Here is a 20,538-nt window from a genome sequence, read left to right as displayed (position 1 = left end):
CATGGAGTGAGTGTTTGAATAATTCACTCTGAGAAAACAGGTTTTCGTTTCTACCATGGCAAAATGCCAAAACAGTGATTTTTACAATCAACGTTGGGTCCAGGAAATCTAAGCCAAAATGAAGTTCTTTCATTATATTTATATCAATAGTATCTTTTCATAGATCAGAATAATGCTCTATTCTTTAATTATTTTGGGTGAATAAGTTTAGTGCATAAAATAAAAAGTGACACATAACATATATTGAAGCATCAACAGTATTTGAACGTATCTTCCTCAAACCGTTTCCTTAGCAAAATGTAGTCTTTAGAAAACTATATAATTTTTACTCTTTATAAAACTATAGGATTACAAGATTTTTAGGGGAAGCAGTAATTATCATACCCAGTTTTGTATTTCACAACTTAAAAGATACTTGAAGAGATAATTTTATGGGTATCTCATCTTAATTTTTAGCTGTCAGGAGAACTGCTTTTGTGAGGATGGAAAGTTTACAGTGTCCTTAGTTGAGCAACTAGTATGGAAAATAAACCATAAGATGTATCATGGCATAGAAAAAAGCAATATAACACTTTCTTGGCATTAATTAGTGTACAAAGAGATGGCTTCATAGAGATTTTATCGTGAGTGGCATTTTGATAAAGGTGTTTTTTCTGTTTTGTTGTATTTTGTGTTTTTTAGCTCAGGAATCCTTTTCAATACACTGGCTAAAACAGACTATTTTATTCCACAGTGTTATTGATAGATGTAACTTATACTGTGAATTACTAATCGAAACGTTATTCTCTTTGATGGTTTATTTGTCTTTTCAGATGTCAGCCATGCAGTTGTCATCCCTCAGGAGCCTTGAATGAAACCTGTCACTCAATCACTGGCCAGTGTTTCTGTAAACGATTTGTCACTGGCTCAAAATGTGATACTTGTGTTCCCAGTGCAAGCCATTTGGATATCAACAATCCATTGGGCTGCAGCAAAAGTAAGTGACCTCTGGCCCAATACTGGTATAGGAGGCAACATCACGCAGGGCACTGTCTCCTTAATTTCTCTCTCCACCGAGAACTCATCAGAAAGGCTTAGGTACAATGTGGAGAATTTAAGTGAGAAATGGAAAAAAAAAATTACACTAAATGAAATTTGGGTTCTTTCCCTTGATTGGATCATTGAACCTGGTTATACGATGATCTTAGTAGTGGGAAATTTACAATCGTTTGTTGTAGTGGTATCACTAACAAGGTGACCAAAGTCCTGGTTTACCCCAGACTAAGGGTTTTCCCAGAATGTGGGACTTTTCAGTGTAAAGTTTAGGACAGCATTGGTTCAACCAAAATGAGTGGTCACCTCACCACATAAGAACATTTCCAGGTAATTTCTATAGCAAATGGAAGATTATTGTGGGATTTATGTCCTTCCACCCCGCCCCCACCATTATATGGACACTATGCTACTATTAGTTGTTTATTGATATTGTAGCAGTTATTATCATCATTTATCACCACATATTACTCCTGTATTTGATATTCCTGTCTTTCTACTTTAAGTTGCATTAGGTTTTTCAACATCTCTCACATTTTTAACTCTTGGAAGCCAAAGGTTACATCATAGTGTCTTTTGATTTCTCAACACTATTCTCGAGGGCCTTGAACTGACTTCTCAAGGTCACCTGCAGCCCTACAATTTCATAGCATATTGATGATTTCTTTGTATCTACTTCAAGATCATCTATCCTTACCTTTTCCAGAATTCCCAAGAAATGCCTGCTAAGAACATGTGGTAAGGAGCCCTCTATAATATATTGTACAATATGTTTCCTCCTTGAGGTGTCCTGAGATTGTCATGAGTCACAATGTTAGGAAATGCCACAAGTCTGGACACATCATCATAAATAAGCATACCTGGAGCAGTGCTATCTATATTTAAGGAAGAGAGAGAAGTAATAAAATATTGGGGTCCACAGCAACTGTACTAGTTTTGGAAGTAGTGGAAAGCAAGATGTAGCTAATGATTAACAAGACATATTCAGCTTTTGTACCTGTGTGTTTTATCTTCAGTATCCCGTGTTTCACTGGTCTCTCTGGATTTTAGGAAAAGTAAAATTGTAGGTACTTACGCTACTCTTGAGAAAGGACTATCACAATTGCCTTTGTGTATAAATACAGTCTAAACACCAATCTGGATTCATTGAACATTTAATTAATATTTGTTGTTCACTGATTAGCTATATAGTTGATTGATTTGTGTGCAACAGAAATTCCGGCATATTTCTTTGGATGTCAGTTGTAAATCATCATTTATGATAGAATTGTGACAGCTTTACATACCACATATGGAATCTTAGAGATTTTTTGATTGGTTCTGCCACTAATGCTGTATGAAAATATTGGCTTCTGCTCCATTTTTTGCTACCTGTTCTTGCACCTGAGACACAGTCTAGGAATTACACCTCAGGCAAAAGTGGATGGTCTTGTCACTGGAAACCTGGCCTACATTTCTTAGTAGTGGTAGATGTTTACTTTTTTTTTTTTTTTTTTGCGGTACGCGGGCCTCTCACTGTTGTGGCCTCTCCCGTTGCGGAGCACAGGCTCCGGATGCACAGGCTCAGCGGCCATGGCTCACGGGCCCAGCCACTCCGTGGCATGTGGGATCTTCCCGGACTGGGGCACGAACCCGTGTTCCCTGCATCGGCAGGCGGACTCTCAACCACTGCGCCACCAGGAAGCCCCTAACTTTTACTTTTGATGAGTAATTTTTTCTAGATATAGAGTTCTTGGTACCAACTATTCTTTTTTCTTTTGGGGACTTTAAATATGTCATTCTACTACTTTCTGGCCTCCTTTGTTTCTGTAAACCTTTAATTGTATTTCCCTTCAACTGTGTTATGAGTTGTTTTTTCTCTTACTGCTTTCAAGAGTTTGTCTTTTTCTTTCACCAGTTTGACTACACTATGTCTAGGTCTGAATCACTTTGTGTGTATCCTACTTGAATTCATTATGCTTTTTGGAATTGGAGATAAGTGTTTTACATTGAATTTGGACAGTTTGAGCCAATATTTCTTCAAATATTTTTTTCTCCTTTCTCTGTCTTTTCTCTCCTTTGTGCTTCCCATTGCATGTATGTTGACACATTATACATATGACATTTACTCACAGATCTCTGAGGCTGTTTTCACTTTTGTTAAATTTTTTTCTCTGTTCTTTGGATTAGATAAATCATATTGTTGTATATTTAAGTTCCATCTGTTGCTTTATAACAAGTTTACTGATTCTTCTTTCATTTCAAATCTGCCATTGAGCCCTCTCTAGAGAAGTTTCCATTTTAGTTATTATACTGTTCAACTCTGGTTTTGGTGTTTTTATACATTCTCTTTCTCTGTTGAAATTCCCTTTTTGTTGAAACAAAATTATCATATTTTTCTTTAATTTTTAGAACACATAATAGTTGCTTTGGCTTTCAGAGGTAGACATTATCATCTTCTTACTATAAATAAGAAAAGGGTCAGAGCATCCAACTGAAATTTGACTGCAATCTTACAATTACCAAAGTTCCCAAGCTGGGATGTAATCCCAAACTGATGGATGTAGTCACAATATTATACTTTCCTTCCTTAAAAGAGAGCCTTATACAAAGACCATTCTTGGCAATTTTGATTAATGAGTGTATGATCATTTTCTCAGAATCCTACTTTCAGCACAAAAAAGTGGATTCAAGTTATCTCATGCCCAGGGTTTCAAAATATTTATTCTTAGAGTGGTACTGAACTATCTAAACCTTCAGGTCTTTGAAAATTCTCATTAAATGTCAAACAAGCACTATTCATTCACACTGTGAAGTCAGACAAGATTGTGGTTAGAGATGGTCATAAAAAGTAATCAACTTTAAACATTTGAAAGAGCCTATGTGTGTATATATGTGTATGATTGTGTTTGTTGTCAAGGAAATTTTCACGTAATGCAAATCATTTTCTACATCCTTTGACATGGGACTGAAACATCTGTCTCTCTTTCAATCATCCCAAAAGTATTTTGCCGTCTTAGAAAATAGTTTAATGGTCAGTTTTGATTGCTCTAACTCTGAAATCTATTGTGTTCCTGAGAGCATGCGGAGTTTTAGATGTAATCACTAATATTCACTGAAAAACATTAAATTGCCATGGATTACGAGGCTCTTTGAGAGTGCTGTAGATGAGACAGTTTATGAGTCTTTGAAGTTCCACTAAGAATAACAGGATTTAGAGCCCTAAATTAAAATCCACTGAAAGATCAAATGTACTGTCAGTATTCAACCAACCAAAGTGACCATAGCAAAATATGGCAAATCATTGAATTCAAAAATATAAGGTGCTGTTTGGAAATAATTCTCTCTTCATGTGTCATTTTGAGATTGTTATTACTCACTATCCTATATCTAAATAGGCATATGGACAGTTAGAATTTTAACATAGTGATGAAAATCCCCTCCAAAAAAAAGATAAAGGGGAAGAGTGAGAATGTATCTAGGTTGAATATTTTTCTTGAAAAATGTGACATTAATATTATCTACCATAGGTTTAGAGACATTGTCTTTAGGAAGCCTATGCATAAGATACGGAATTTTATGTATTTCAAATTCAGTGCTCTTGATATACTTTCTTAAAATGCTATTGTTGGATTATCTCATGTCTTTCAAATGGAGTAGATCATTCATGAGTACTGATGAATTAGTAATAGCTCTTAGTTGAAAGTCTTTGCCTGGTGTGTTAGGATAACTTCACGTTACTACTCCATACTTCTCACTCTGCTCTGTTCCCCAAGATTCTGTATGTTCTATGTCAGCAGGCTCTCTTGCCCCCTGACTCTCGGTTGGCTTCAGCTACAAGTAGGAACCTTCTAGTCATCTGGAGGAGGGCTGGCAGAAAGGGAAGTCAGAACATTTAATCCCCAGCTCCCTGTCTCAGTGTAAGACTGGCCTTGAGTTGGCTCTGTCCTTCATTGAGTGGTCAGATGATGCTCTTCACACATCCCTTTCTGTCTCTGAGTGCTGTGCCCCTTCAAGCTAGGGATAATGTGTGAGAAAAACTTAACATAGCAGGCCTGAATGCTTGTCTTTAGAAAGACCTGCTTGCAAAGTTGGCCTTTGGCTGGCATCTGGGATTTGGACTGTGTGATGGCTCCCACCATCCTCAGAATTTTTAAGAAGGGCTCACTGTCCCTTAAATTTTGTGCAGATTACATGGTTTATGCTTGTTGGGCTGCAACCCATAGGAAATACTGGCCTCCATTTCCCCAGTTTTGAGACCAAAGAAGGAGTCTGGAGTCAATGACAGAGACATGAATGATTTAATGGATGGGGAAGCTTACATGTCTGAAGCAAGGTCCTGGAGTGACACCCCACCGTATGCAGGGGAGAGCAGGCAGGACATGGCTGTAGGCTTCACTGGGGGGTGAAGGGAGGGATTACCAGTTATAGGTAATTACTTCTGGCTGGCTTTTCGGTTACCAAGGAAACCAGCAGTGGACCACGCCCTTCACTGCCTCTGATAAGAACAGTCATTAGCTGGGACCTGGGGCAAGTATGTAGGAAGGTCAGTCCTCTGAGTAGGATGTAGGTGAAGCAGGCACTGGTTGAACAGAGGATGTACAGAGAGCAAGAGGACAGCCCTCTTGAGTGGCCTGACCATACAGTGCTTAACACCTGCTTTCTTTCTAGGAGTTTGGAATTTTGGTGTGTGCCAGGCAGAGACTGTCTACATGCACAGTCCCCAGTATAGACACTGGGCACTGAGTTTCTAATGAACGTCTCTGGCTGGCAACATTTCACGTGTGTTTTTATATGTTGCTAGGGAAATTAAGCCCATCCTCTGTAACTTGAAGCTTGTGCCTGGTTTCCCCCAGACTTTACCCATGTACCTTTTCCCTTTTTTGATTGTACTCTATCCTTTTGCGGTAATAAACCTTACCCATGAGTAGGACTATATGATGAGTGAATGAATTTCTAGTGAATCACTGAGCCTGGGATTGGTCTTGACCCGTGACAGGAGTAGTAAAAGAGCTCTGCTATTACCATACCCCAGAGTACTGCTCCATGTCTTTGGATTCCTTTACATTCCGCCCACCCTTTTGAAAAGAGTTTCTTTATTAAGCTCTTTGTTAAATCACTTGAGTGTGCATTTTCTTTTCTTCTGAAACGTTGACTGTCACCTAGTGACTGCAGATATTTCATATAATAATATTGATAATTGATCGATTCATGATCGATTCATGATTTAAAATTTTTTCTCAACAGAAAGATTAATGGTTTACAAAATAAGTTAACACAGCAAACTGTGCCTTTGTCATTTTATTCAATGAGAAAGTCCGATTACATTATGCTTCTCTAAATGGGTGAAGGGTTATGCATCTTAAACCAGAGGCGGGTAAATAAACTGGTGGTTGATTGCCCTTAAAATATAGTTAGACATTGTTTTTCTCCTTTACCTTTATATCTTCTGGGGAAAACAATGTAGACTGATTCTCCAAAATAGGGAGACTATGAAAAATATAGTGATAAGAAACAATGTGTTCATAGTATATATTTATACTATAAAAATATCACTAAAATAGTGAGGTGAATGCTCTTATGTGCCTGATGGAAGAAAACATATTATCTCTAACAATCACAGCATTTTTTATTTTATTATATTTTTTTGTGCTATACAGCAGGTTCTTATTAGTTACCTATTTTGTATATATTAGTATATATATGTCAATCTTAATCTCCCAATTCACCCCCTCTGCCCTGCTTTCCCCCCTTGGTGTCCATATGTTTGTTCTCTACATCTGAATCGCAGCACTTTTTAAATTGAAGTATAGTTGATTTACAGGGTTTTGTTAGTATCAGGTGTACAGCACAGTGCTTCAGTTATATACATATATTTATATATATTCTTTTTCAGATTTTTTTCCATTAGAGATTATTACAAGATATTGAATATAATTCCCGGTGCTAAACAGTAGGTCTTGTTGTTTATCTATTTTATGTATAGTAGTGTGTATCTTTTAATCCCAAACCCCTAATTTAACCCTTCTCCCCCCTCCCCCCCACCCCCACTGATTTCCCCTTTGGTAACCATAAGTTTGTTTTCTATGTTACAATCACAGCATTTTTAACAGGTGTTATAAACAATCATAGCAACTCTAACAGGTGCTTGGTGTTCATGTAATACATTTAATTTGTTTCTTGCTAATATTTAGGCTATTTAACATCCTTAGCATCCACAGCTATTTGTATCATCAGCTATTATTCTTTCTTTTACACTGTGCTCTGTGAAGCAAGATGAAACATTGTGCTTAATGGAATGGAAAACTTCCTTTTAAAAAATCCAAAAATGACACGACTTATTTCAAGTTTCAACACAATTTATGTGTATCAACTTTTAATTTAATTAAGTAGAAAATAAATATTATGCATCCTTGGATAGTTTCTCTGAAAAATTCAAAGAAAGAGGTGGAGAGTTAGAGAAATACTGTATGTTTTCATTTATATGTGGAATCTAAAAAAAAATGAACAAATAGAACAAAACAGAAACAAACTCATGGATACAGAGAACAAACAATGGTTGCCAAAGGGGGGAGGTGGGGAATGGGTGAAATAGGTGAAGGGGATTAAGAAGTACAAACTTCCAGTTACAGAATAAATAAGTCCCAGGGATGTAGTGTACAGCACAGGGAATATAGTTAATAATGCTGTAATAACTCTGTATGGTGCATTATCTATACAAGTATCACATCACTATGTTATACACCTGAAACGAATATAATATTGTACGTCAACTATACTTCAATAAAAAAAAGTGCTTATGTAAACTTTTGTGGTTTCTTTCCCCCAACCATATTCATGTCAGCTGCATTGACCTACAAACGTATTTTATGTTTATAGATAAAAAGCTTTGTTTTAGAGAACTCATGATGTATACCCTTTGTTTATTAATGTCTTGGTAAACCACATGTCTTCTTGATAAAGTAATCCTGAATCAGAAAGACCTCTTTGCTGGATATCTTACTTAAGTTTACTTGTGTCCTTATTGATTGCCTTTGCTGATACATGCTCTCTCCATTGTAATTTAGCTCCATCCCAGCAACCTCCACCCAGAGGAAAAGTTCAAAATTCTTCTGCTATCAGTGTTTCCTGGAGTCCACCTGATTCTCCAAATGCCCACTGGCTCACTTACAGTTTATTCAGGGATGGTTTTGAAATCTACACAATTGAAGATCAATACCCATACAGTGAGTTTCAAGGTTTGGTGATGGAAAGATATAATATTCTGAAAACTGATACATTAGTTAAGTTCTTTGACCTTGAGGAGACATGTTGTGGTCTAGCATGGAGTGTTTCAGCAGAGGGAGAATTACAAATCTCCCTAGTAATCAGAGAAACGCAGTGAAAATGAGATGCTTATTATTTGTTAAGACGTGAATGCTTATCAAAGCCTCAAAGATGGAAACAAATTACCCTTTCCAGGATTAATGAGGATATGGAGAAGCTAGAACTTACATAAACTGCTGGGCTATCTGTGAGGGTTCATTGGTATGACTTTTCGCATGGGATAACTTGTTAAAATATGTGAGAAACCTTTTGCAAACCATTTGACTCAGCAAACCTACTTTAGAAAATGTATCTCAAATGCATAGTCATAAAGGGACACCAAATCACAAAATATGTCCAAACTTGCACTATCTGTAATTGCAAATATTGGAAAAAGTCAGACATTCAAAAAACTTTCAGTAAATCATGGTACATGACATAATAGAATCTGGTGCATTATTAAGTAAATTGTAGAATATGGTCACCTATAAAGTGCTCTCTTAGTTTAGTTATTAATGAATGGGAAATGTCCATGAAATACTGTTTAAGGTAACTAAAAGATATTAAAATAATCTATGAATTATATTTTAATTTAAAATATATAAAAATACTGGAAGACTTACAACAAACTGGTCTATCATTTTTCTGGGTATAAGGATTATAGAACATTTATCAAATATTTCTATTATAAGGGGTTCACATTTTAAATTCTCAGGTTGAAAAATGGACTTTTCAAAAAGGGAAATCAGAGTCCTAACATTCAAGCAAATAGTATAATTATATGCATACATTGCCATTTCCACAGAGGTAAAACCCAGCAACATGGAACTAAATTGAGAGAAGGATGTGAACAAACCATGAAGACTGTCTTTGCACATGAAACTATTATGAAGATTTTGAAGGAGCTTGTAGAAATTAAACTATTTAGACCCATTATCTTTGAAAAGATTTACTCAGATGTTTTAGATACTTTTTCCCTAAAGACAGAAGGAAAACTTGGAAATTTTCTTCCAGCCTTGTGTTCTCTGATGTTTGCTTTGGTCATGTTTAGCTACAAGCTAGTTTAAGAAACTAGTTTAAGAAATTAGTTTAAGAAACATTGAAACAGTGATTCCAATTCAGGTTTCCATGTTGTTCTCTTTGTTTAAGACCCAGTTTTCCAAATTCTAGTTTAACATGATTAATTAATTAGAAAAGTATATAAAGCTATGTAAAAACACTGAAGTTCCATAATCTTTCTGCAAATGCTTAGGAAGGTGCCTTGTTTTGACATATTGATTGGCGTTACAACTTTTGCATAGCATACAGTTTTATTTTGTGTATACTGTAGTAGGTTACATTTTGCACCCAGTTCTGTATGACTTACGTTACTACATTCAGTACTTTGTGTTAACTCTAAATGTCTCTTCAGTGCCTCTAGTCTTCTTTGAAGTTAATGGAAGCTCTGAACTTTATAATGCAGATTGCAAAGGGAAAGGAACATCTGTCTACATCTGCCATGTTGGCAAAGCATCCTAAAAACCTGCTACTAGAATGTTTACTTTCTTCCAAATGTCAGCATGATCCAGGTGTCCTGAAACTTAAGTTTTTGTGATAGAAGAAGAGAGAGTTATTAAAATATTGAAAGTGATTTTGAAGATGACACTATTACTGGTTGAATTATTTCTTAAGTTGTATATTAGGGTCACTCTATTTTCCATATAGGTTAATTCAATAGTAAGATTAAACCTCAATTATACCCTTCAACCCAGAGGCATGTTTTACATAGTAACATATAGTGATCTATTTTATAGAACATTACATGTGAGTACAACACTCTGGCTCTTTTTCACGATTGCACTAATATAGAATCCAAATAACAGTTTCTTACACAATAAATGTGTGCTCGTTCACTAATCAGAAACTTATATAATCCTATTAAACAGGTATTATTTCTTAAATCCTTATTTTTCATTAAAAAATGCCACTTCTGGCATTTCTTGACAATCACTGTAATTAATGATATGCAAATTATCTGCATGATGGCATTTGAACAGTAAGAACAATTGGTTAATGCTGTCAGAATTTTGTATCATTCTAATAATACCCTCATGTTTATTACTCTATTTCCAGTGTGTGGATAGCATGTGTAATATGAAGAGGAAACAGTACTTATATCCAGTCATATGAACACAAATCTTTGGGTTAAATAAAAGCATTTGGAATTATAGGTGGAGAATCATTGGACTTTTCAAAGAAAATTAATAGTGTGTCTTCCAAGCAAGTTTGACCATTTGGTTGAGACCGTTATAGAATTCCTTGTTAGAATAAAACTTTTCCTAGCTGGCCTGATGCACTGCGGGATTCTCCAGGGCAGTAGTTTCCAACCTAAGATCATAACACACCGGTATTTTCATTTTTAGATCTTGCAAATTATTTGTTCTTAGTAATACCTGCTAATAATGATGGAATAATTTTAAAGTTTATAAATAACTTTTTAAAAGGAAGTTAAGGTATAGTCAGTGGTTCCCCTAGGTAACATTTCACTCATTTTGCATCCTAATTAGTTTTCAAGAGTAGAAGAGAAAGGTGTAAGTTAGCACAGTGGGGATTGTACATAATCAGCACCTAATACCATCTCCCCTGCAGTCACGATTAGGGCTGCCAATGGGTATTTTATGTGTTATAGGGGTGAAGAGAACAGCTATTGTAGGAAATAGCACACTTTTGATAGTATTGAAGTTTTAAGGGGTGGTCAGTAAATCATATTATTTTTTCCTACTTGAGTTTGAAACTAAAGGGGAACTAGACATAAGGATTCCATCTATAAGATGGAAATGAAAAATAAAAATCATCGTCATTATTAATAGAAGCCAGATTGGAAAATATACATTTTCTCCTGCAGGAAGACAGATTAGAAAAGGATGCTTTGCTTTGTTTTCCCCCCAAATTCACAATCGGTTAAATCTTTCCTCCTTTGGGTCACCATGAGTGGGGAGATAGTCCTTAAATGTTACTCCAGGGAAATGCTTTCACAGGGAAACTAGAGGAAGATTATTTCTACGTGTGACCATTGCTTACGTCACTAGGGACATTAACATAGTTTAAGATGAGAGTTTTAAACAACACTGTATCTTAGTGAACTCTGGGATTTCATTTCTACCTTTAATGTCATTATCATTTATTATTCCATACACATCAAAGGATCAATGTAACAAGGGTAAGATGGTTCAGTTACCTCTGAGAGAAATAAACCTAAAACACCCAGAAAATATAAGCAGGGGATAAGAATGAAAACAGAATAGATGAAAATCAATGTTTTTTATTATAAGGGTCTTAATACTATTTCCTAGAAAAAAATATGTATATGACGAATCATTCATTCATTCTTTGTTCACTGCTTTGTTCACTGCTCACTGCAGACCAGGAACGGTACCAGCCACTAGAAATACAAGGATGGAAGGAACAGTTCTCATTATTGAAAAGAGATATAGATAAATAAACCAAGATTACAAAGTAATATATTAAATATTGTACCAGAATAGACTTAAGAGTATTAAGAAATATTTTTAGAATATTTCTGAGTATCCTATAAGTGGAGGAGGGGTAAGAAGCAACCATGCCTGTGAGGGCAGAGATAGTGATTGAGAACCACTGAAAGTTCCGCAAAAGCGGGTGATGTGAGGTGAATTAACCAGATACCACAGTAGAGGAAGAATTACTCTCATGGAAGAAATTGTACAGGACGAGGCATGAAGGTGTGTGTGAGAAAATAAGGTTAATTCAGGCAACTTGCACAGCTCCATGTAGCTCTGGTGGGTGAGAATGCCACACACGGGGGCTGGGGTCAGCCAATATTGTGACCCAGTGCATCTCTAAAGAGGAATTTCATGATATTCTTGTGCAATAATTTCTCTAAACACCTGATTTTGATTTGAATTTGTATAACTTTTTATTATAAAAGTGGTATATCCAATTAAGAAAATGTAAAGGAAAAAAAATTAAAGCATCACAGTTCCAGCATTCTAGTGCAAAAATGAATTTCATTTTGGAAAATTTCTGGGAGAATATGTACTTCAGTTTATTTTGCATAATAATCAAGTCTATGCAGTATTACATTTCATATTTTTTCTCATATTGCTGTATGGTCTTCATCACTATTGTTTTAAATAACTAATATAATATTAGAATCCTATTAATGTAATATTAGACTAATATAACTCATTAAGAAATTCAACTTTAATTTATTTAAACATTTCCTATTATAAATAACACATCAGTCATTTTATATGCTTCCCAGGGAAATGTTTCCCAAGAATATGGCTAAAGATCATGGTCTCATAAACGATTTTTTAGTGTATACTTGTACAAATTATCAATTTGTTGCCTCTCCATTTCAAACCTTGGCTTCATTGCCTTCTTTGTGGTAATGGAGCTGGAACCTGTAAACATTTCTCCTTTACTAGCCGGTATGATGTTGCACTCTATCAGTAGAGGGTGTTGGAGGGATCCTGCAGGAGATGGAGGTTTCTCTTCCTGGTTCTGGTGTGCACCCCTCTCAGGAGATAACTCAACAAGTGATGTTCAGCCGTACACAGCTGCCAGGCTACCCTTGGGCAGCTTTTCCCCAGGGCCCCAAAGGGCAGCTTTCCCAAGCTCTGGCCCCATAAGAGCGAGTTCTACAACATGCACCCCAGAAGACAGTGCATGGCAGTCCCAGTAAATTCTTCTGATGCCCAGGTGGCATCTTCCCCTAGTACCACAGACGGTGGCTTTCCAGTGAGTTCCATGGTGTAGCCCCTCATCATGGGCAGCTTTCCTTGGCACTCTGCCAGTAAGTTTTTTCTCTATAAGTTCTGTGGTAGAGCACCTGAGGTGCTAGAGGCCAGATTCCAAGGGAGTTCTGCCTTCCTGGAACCTCAGCGAACTTCACCGTCAAGTGGGCCACGGTTGCACCCCGTCCAGCAAAGTCTGATCTCATCCCAGGTCTTATCTCGTCCAGTTCTGTTCCTTCCCTAGGTGCTCTGCTTCAGCCCTGGGGGTCATGATTTTTCCCTGTCTCTGTCTCTTCTCTTCCTGCATTCTTTAGAGGTTTCTGGTCCCCTAAGTAAGTACAACCCTTTTGTACTCAATCATTCTGTGTATTCCGCTTTCCTTGTTCAGATTACTCTGTGCTTTCTGTGACCTGACTGGACTCTAGTCTGATAGTCAACATATTTTCATGAAGAATTTGCAGTGATATATGTAACAGAATGTCAAAATAACCCTTCACTCAGATGGTCACTGTCTTAGTCTGTTTAGGCTGCTATAACAAAATACCACAGGCTGAGTCGCTTCTAAACAACAGAAATTCATTTCTCAATGTTCTGGAGGCTAGAAGTCCAAAGTCAGGGCGCCAGCACGGTTGGGTTCTGATGACGGCCCTCTTCGGGGTTGCAGTCTGCCAGCTTCTCGCTGTGTCCTCACATGGTGAAAGGGATGAGGGATTTTTCTGGGCCCTCTTTTGCAAGGGTACTAATCCCATGTGTGGACTCCACCCTCATGATGTCATCATTTTTCAGAGTCCCCCCACCTCCTAATACCATCATCTTGGGCATTAGGTTTCTAGCATATAAAAAAGGACGCTATATCATACAAAGAACAAAACAAAAGCTTTAGCTTCTAAATAAGCATCATTACAAAAGGCACTTTTCTTATATTGTACTGCACAATAAAAGTAACCAATATTTGCTTCATCTCAGTTTTTAAAAATATGAACCATACTTTTATTCAAAAGAGTGGATTGGTGTAGTTTAATCTAGTTATGTTATGTAACAGAAAAATAATTAGAAATGTTTCCTTGCCAATTTGTGGAATGTAACTCTTTTCTTTTTTTTTTTAAATTTCAGGTATTCAGTACTTCTTAGACACTGCGCTGTCACCATATACCTCCTATTCCTATTACCTCAAGACCAGCAGCTTGAGTGGTTCAACAAGGAGTGCAGCTGTCACGTACAGGACAAAACCAGGGACCCCAGAGGGAAGCCTGAACTTAAGTTATATCAGTCCTATTAGCTCAGACTCTGTGACACTTACCTGGGCTGTACCTTCAAATCGTTCTGGTCCTATCGAGAAATATATTTTGTCCTGTGCTCCTCTAGATGGCATCCAGCCCTGTGTTCCCTATGAAGGTCCTGAAACCACCGCTACCATCTGGAATCTGGTTCCATTCACCAAATACCGTTTTGCTGTACAGGCGTGTACTAGCGGGGGCTGTTTACACAGCACCCCTCTGACAGTGACCACAGCCCAGGCACCTCCCCGAAGGCTGGGTCCACCCAAGGTGCGGAAGATCAGTTCCACAGAGCTTCACGTAGAATGGGCTCCACCGATGGAACCAAATGGTAGGAATTCAAGGCCTAGATTTCCCATTCTTGGGTAAAACATGAAGGAGAATCTGGGTATTTGGAATTGTGCAATAAGATTCTGACAACCATTTTCAGTTTTATAACTGCATGATGTCGTAATTGGGAAACAATTTCTAAAGATATACTATTTGTCCTGGTTAGTAGAATAAGTATATTTCTTTAATCTAATAACAAATTCCACTCATTTAAATTGCCCCCTAGAAGGCTAATATTATCTTTGCTCTTAGTGACATCTGCCATAACACGAATGATGTTTCTAATTTGAAACTCACTTAGGAAATGCATTATATTTGACTGTGTCACAAGTTAGGGCACCCATAAGCAGTAAATTTTCTTTTAAGCAAGAAGAAGATATGAAATAATACAAAAAAATATGTATATAGGCTAGCTGACTCCATTAAGTTAATTTTTGGGCTTATATAATTGAACCCTTGGTTATACAGGCCAGCACACCTTCATAGATTTTTAGTAATTTAATATCATGTGCGTATTATAACAAAAGCTTTTTTCTTAGGATTTTTAAGTTACTTGATAAAACTAGGTGGAAATGAACTGTAATATTCTAATATTTAAGTAAACAAGGCTTATGTTAAGCAGATAATCAAATTAAAATCCCCAAATTTGAAACTATACAAATTGAAGGTACAGTGATCAAATTTCCGAAAAGAGATAGCCATTCTTAGTATAAATTATGACCAATCATCCTGAAAAATATTGAATTTACCTATCATAAATTATAGTTATTTTGTGTTTGTACACTTTTGCACTGTTTTCATTTTCCATGAATATGCTTTTCAGTAATATGCATTCATGTAGCTATCAACTTGTAGTTTGGTTTTTTTTTTTAATAAGTACCTATCATGTGGATTACCAAGAAAATAAACAGGTAATTGAGTCAGAAGAACAAGGAAAGCCAGGACTCTTCACATAACCTAACATCACCCCACCCCTAAAATAGCCCATTTGTCTAATAAGTCCTCTTTGTCCACCGTTTCACTTTTCTAGGCATAATTATAAGATATGAACTATACATGGAAAGACTGAGATCTAATGGAGAAACCAGGTCAGCAGAAAGTCGAGTTTTTCAGAGCAGTGGCTGGCTCGGTCCTTACCCACTTGCAGAATCAGCCAGTGAAACTGCGTTAGAACCTCCCGAACCAACCACAATCGTCACTGGCTTGGAGCCGTACACCAAGTACAAGTTTAGAGTCTTAGCTGTGAACATGGCTGGGAGTGTGTCTTCTGCCTGGACCACAGGAAGAACGGGAGAATCAGGTGAAGACTAATGCTTTGAACTCTACTTTGGAAACTCCTGAATGAAAATATTGCCTCAAAGTAAAGTCAATAGCACTAAATACATTCGAAAAGCAAGAGTTGTACATTTACATAAACCAAGGAAATATTGAATGCATAGATTGGTTTCATAGATAACTCAAGGTCACAAAGTTCTTGCAGTAAGTTCTAGGGAAGAAAATAATGTTTTAGTTGTTACTTCAAGGCGCCAAAATGACTTAACTGTAGTTATAGTCTTTTGGGAATGCTTGTCAAAAATAGCAATTGGTTTCCAGTCCTGAAGTGGGCTGGCCATATGTCCCATCTTGCTCCAAATTCAGTACAATTTATGTTCAGTGAAAGATATAACTGTTACCAGTTTTACAAATCTGTTTTTGTTTTTCTTTCTCTTTCCAAAACAAATAGCTTAGGTACCAAATTGTACCTTAAAATATAATCCCAGACATCAAAATCTATAATTCCCAAGTGTGTTTATAAGCAGTTGGCAATATGGTAAGGAAAGATGGTGAAAAGTTTTAACTTTCTTAAGATAGCTTTACTAAGGCAAATGAGATATTTTTAATCCTCCACCTCATTCTTTATATTATAAACACTTCAAATTTCATGAGCCCATGACAAAAAAACTACACTTTTGTTATGCTTTGAATCTATAGATATACAAAGAAACCCACATCCCGATTTAAATTGGATCTGTTCGGACTGTGGAGGGTAAGTGTAGCTTCAAGTTTGATGTCCAAGGGAATCATTTCATGAATAAAATGTGCATTGTGCTTGAGCACCTCTTAATGACTCCCAGCCATCTTGTCCAAATAATAGGGCCATGATAGCACAAGTGATGAGCCATGGCATTCTGGAAGGGGAAAGTCAAGGTCAGAAATGAAAAGTAATGGATGAAACAGCAATACTGGACCCTCATAATCGTATGGGTCACTGGCTAATGAAAGTGCAATGAGGTCCTTTGATAATACACCTTTGGTTAACACATTTAAAATCCATATTAAGATCTCAAGGATGGCAGGAGGAGAATGTATATGTGTATGTCCCTGAACATTTCAATCCAGATTTATTGAAAACTTTTCGAATTTCTTTGGGGTTATTTAGAATTTCGATTTCCCTCTTTCTAAAGAGTTATTTCGATTTCCCTCTTTCTAAAGAGTTATTTCGATTTCCCTCTTTCTGAAGAGTAATATTCTCCCAGGAGCTCAGTGAATTACTTCTCTATGTAAGAAATCCAATATGTCGCTATGCATTGTTCAAAACTTTGTGGACTGAGACATATTCTGTTTTTGTGGCTTCTCCTTTCAAAGACGTCATAAGACCTATGGTTTCCTCCCCAGCTATCTACTAGTTACTTTTATGAACACAAGCAAATTCCTATTTTTTAATTTTGTAAATGGAAAATATCTTTGTTAGTAATGTGAAGGTGGAGAAACATCCTTGCAGATATAAAAATAAGTGAGTGAGTAGCTTTTATACACACCAGCATCTTCTTTGATTTTTAAAAATTAGAATATTACGTAAGGAGTGAGGTGTTTCAGAAACTAGGATAAATGTGTGGATTCAGGTTGAAAACCTGTGAGTACGGCGTTCATTGTCTTGGCTGTTGTTATTGTTGTTGTTAACAGCGCCTGTATTCATGACCCCTCCTTCAGTCTCCGCCCTCTCACCATACTCGCTCAATGTGTCCTGGGAGATGCCAGCAGATAATGTGACAAGAGGAAAAGTTGTGGGGTATAACGTCAGTATGGTTTCTGAACAATCACCTCAACAATCTAGTCCGGTGGTGTTTTCACAGGTATTGTTATTTTCAACTAACGACCTTTCAGAATTGAATTATGTCTTCATATTGACATTTTCTGTATTTGCAGAATTCCGACAGAATTTTCATTTATATTGGGTTGGCCAAAAAGTTTGCTCAGTTAATGAATACATTCAATAAATTTCTTGGTGAAAATGAAAAATGTGTCTTATTTTTACTTAAAACCGAATGAAGTTTTTGGCCAACCCAATACAAGCCTTAAAGGGGGCATTCGTTTCTTAATATAATATTTATGTATACAAGGCTCTAAATACTTATATCACTCATTTTTCCTAATATAAGGGTATATGGAAATAAAGTTGGTATAACTTTGTTTCATGAAATCTGCTTTTTCCACTTAGCATATATCCTTAAATATCTTGCAAGAAGCTGACATTCAGTAGCTGTGTACTATCATATTATCTGGGTACACAATAATGATTCAACCAATCCACAATCAATTGATACGTCTATTGTATTAATTCTCTTGGAAATCTAAATGACATTGAGAAGAACATCTTATATGTACATTTTGCATATTTCTATTTCCTAAGAATAAATTCTGAGGGATGCAGTTTATCACAGCTTATAGCAAAGGTTGTGAACATGTTCAAGGTTTGGGATATGTAGTGACATATTTCCTTCTAGTGAGTTATATCCAGCCAGCAGTAATGAGAATAATGATCATAGGTTTAGATTACTGAGGCTTTACTGTGTACATAGACTAATTCATTTGATATCTATAATAATCCTGGAGGATGAGAGGCTCTTGTTACCCTCCAGTTTATGGTGTGACCAGTGTCCTTTCTATCAGCATAAGAGTGACCAATGACAAAGACCGGCTGATGTCAACTGGACAAGTCATTCTGCATACTTGGCTGTTTAGCATCTCTTCTGAGGAAGATGCTCTTTGGAGGACATTAACAGGACATGAAAAGATCTTCGCACTTACTTGTTGCCCTGTGCCATGGGCCTGTCCACAGTCTTCTTCCCTAGACATCCTAGTTCCTGATTTTCTAGTCTTTTTTTCTTTTATGGCCATGTTCAATACAACCAAACCACAGCCATATAATTCAGGGACCCTTCCCTTTCCACACAGAATAAATCACCAGGTGCACTACCTAAAGTTTTGCCCATTGAAAGGATTTCTTTTTATTGCTGGGTTTTAGGACCATCCCTGAATGGAGCTATAGAGCAGCCAGCACCCATTTTTGACTTCATGAACCACATACTAAGACAACCCAACTGCAAACCAAACCACATTTTTCTACTCTCACAAGTCTTAAGGTTCCTCCAAGGAGTCATAGGTAGGAGTTGAGATTGAGCCAGCAGTGTCAGAATGGTGGATGACATGTGGGTTTGGATTACCAGCTACAACAGCATATTATGCGTTCTGGCTGTCACTTGTATTATAATATTCTATTCCAAGGAACTAAGATAAGAAAAAAAAAAAACATAGTTTATACAACACATCCCAGAAATCAACTTGTTTTTATCCCGCTTTTACCAATTACTTGCCATATCACACATCTCTGTGCTTCAGGTTTTATTCATGTGTAAAATGGGAAAACAATTCCTGCTTATCTATACAGTTTTTGTAGAGCTTAAAGAGCTTGACAAATATTAGATATTGTTATTATTCGTGATTATTAATGGGATATGGCTACATTACATTTTATAAAATATTCAGTGGGACAGGAAAATTTTTATATTGACAAAATTTATGTATATAAATCTTTTGTTTGTTTCAGAGTCTTTTCTTTGTGTCTGAATTAAAATAAGAATATAGATATGTCACTTTATTGTCTCTCTTATACCCTCTCCTGCAAATATTCATCTACCTAATCATATATTCAAGAAAGTGAAATCACAAGTGGCAAAGTCAAATTTTTTATGTTCTCAACAATTAAATTTGTATCCACACTGACCTGAGCATGTCTTGTTATAATCTTGGTAAATAAATAGCCAAAATTTCTGGGGAAAGCCTACTGTAAAAATAACTGTTAAAGGATCTTTACCTAAGAATGTGGTAGATGACATATATAGAAGTGATGCTATTATCATTGTAGTATTTTAAACTCCTACAAAGTTCTTCTCACCTCTTTAAAGATTAATCCCACAAAAAACTTTCAATTAGATACATCCTTTAAGACTTGTTAAGATGAGTCTATGGACATGATAAAGACACAGTTTATCTGAGTGATGATTTTACATGCCCCAAGCTCTAGGCTAAGTGTCTCTTAAAAATCATGTAATTTATAACAACTATATGTAGAGAAGAAGTAAAATTTCATCAAAATTAGTCTACATTTTATCTTTATTACATTCATTTTGTGTTCTTTAAAAATTTTTTTTAAATAGATCTTTATGGAGTATAATTGCTTCACAATACTGTGTTTCTGTTGCACAACAAAGTGTATTAGCCATATGCATACACATGTCCCCATATCCCCTCCGTCTTTTTTTTTTTAACCTTTTTATTGGAGTATAATTGCTTTACAATGGTGTGTTAGTTTCTGCTTTATAACAAAGGGAATCAGTTATACATATTCATATATCCCCATATCTCTTCCCTCTTGCGTCTGCCTCCCTCCCGCCTTCCCTATCCCACCCTTCTAGCTGGTCACAAAGCACCGAGCTGATCTCCCTGTGCTATGCAGCTGCTTCCCACTAGCTAGCTATTTTACATTTGCTAGTGTATATATGTTCATGCCACTCTCTCACTTTGTCCCAACTTACCCTTCC

The 20,538-nt window shown here is 36.4% G+C and overlaps 1 protein-coding gene across 1 annotated transcript in view; it reads left to right on the top strand.

The window, feature by feature from the left end:
- USH2A (usherin) overlaps positions 1-20,538 on the top strand; it is a 773,776-nt gene that overhangs the window by 179,882 nt on the left and 573,356 nt on the right. Inside the window, exons 14-18 of the mRNA XM_060289919.1 lie at positions 813-976; positions 8,079-8,237; positions 14,184-14,678; positions 15,708-15,977; positions 17,621-17,790. Coding sequence (XP_060145902.1) covers positions 813-976; positions 8,079-8,237; positions 14,184-14,678; positions 15,708-15,977; positions 17,621-17,790 — 1,258 coding nt within the window. The remainder of the gene's footprint in view (positions 1-812; positions 977-8,078; positions 8,238-14,183; positions 14,679-15,707; positions 15,978-17,620; positions 17,791-20,538) is intronic.

Source organism: Globicephala melas, chromosome 1 (genome assembly GCF_963455315.2).
Source record: "Globicephala melas chromosome 1, mGloMel1.2, whole genome shotgun sequence".
In the NCBI taxonomy this organism is placed as follows: Eukaryota; Metazoa; Chordata; class Mammalia; order Artiodactyla; family Delphinidae; genus Globicephala; species Globicephala melas.
The sequence above is the reverse complement of the archived record's forward strand: the minus strand, read 5'-3'. Positions and strand labels throughout refer to the sequence as shown.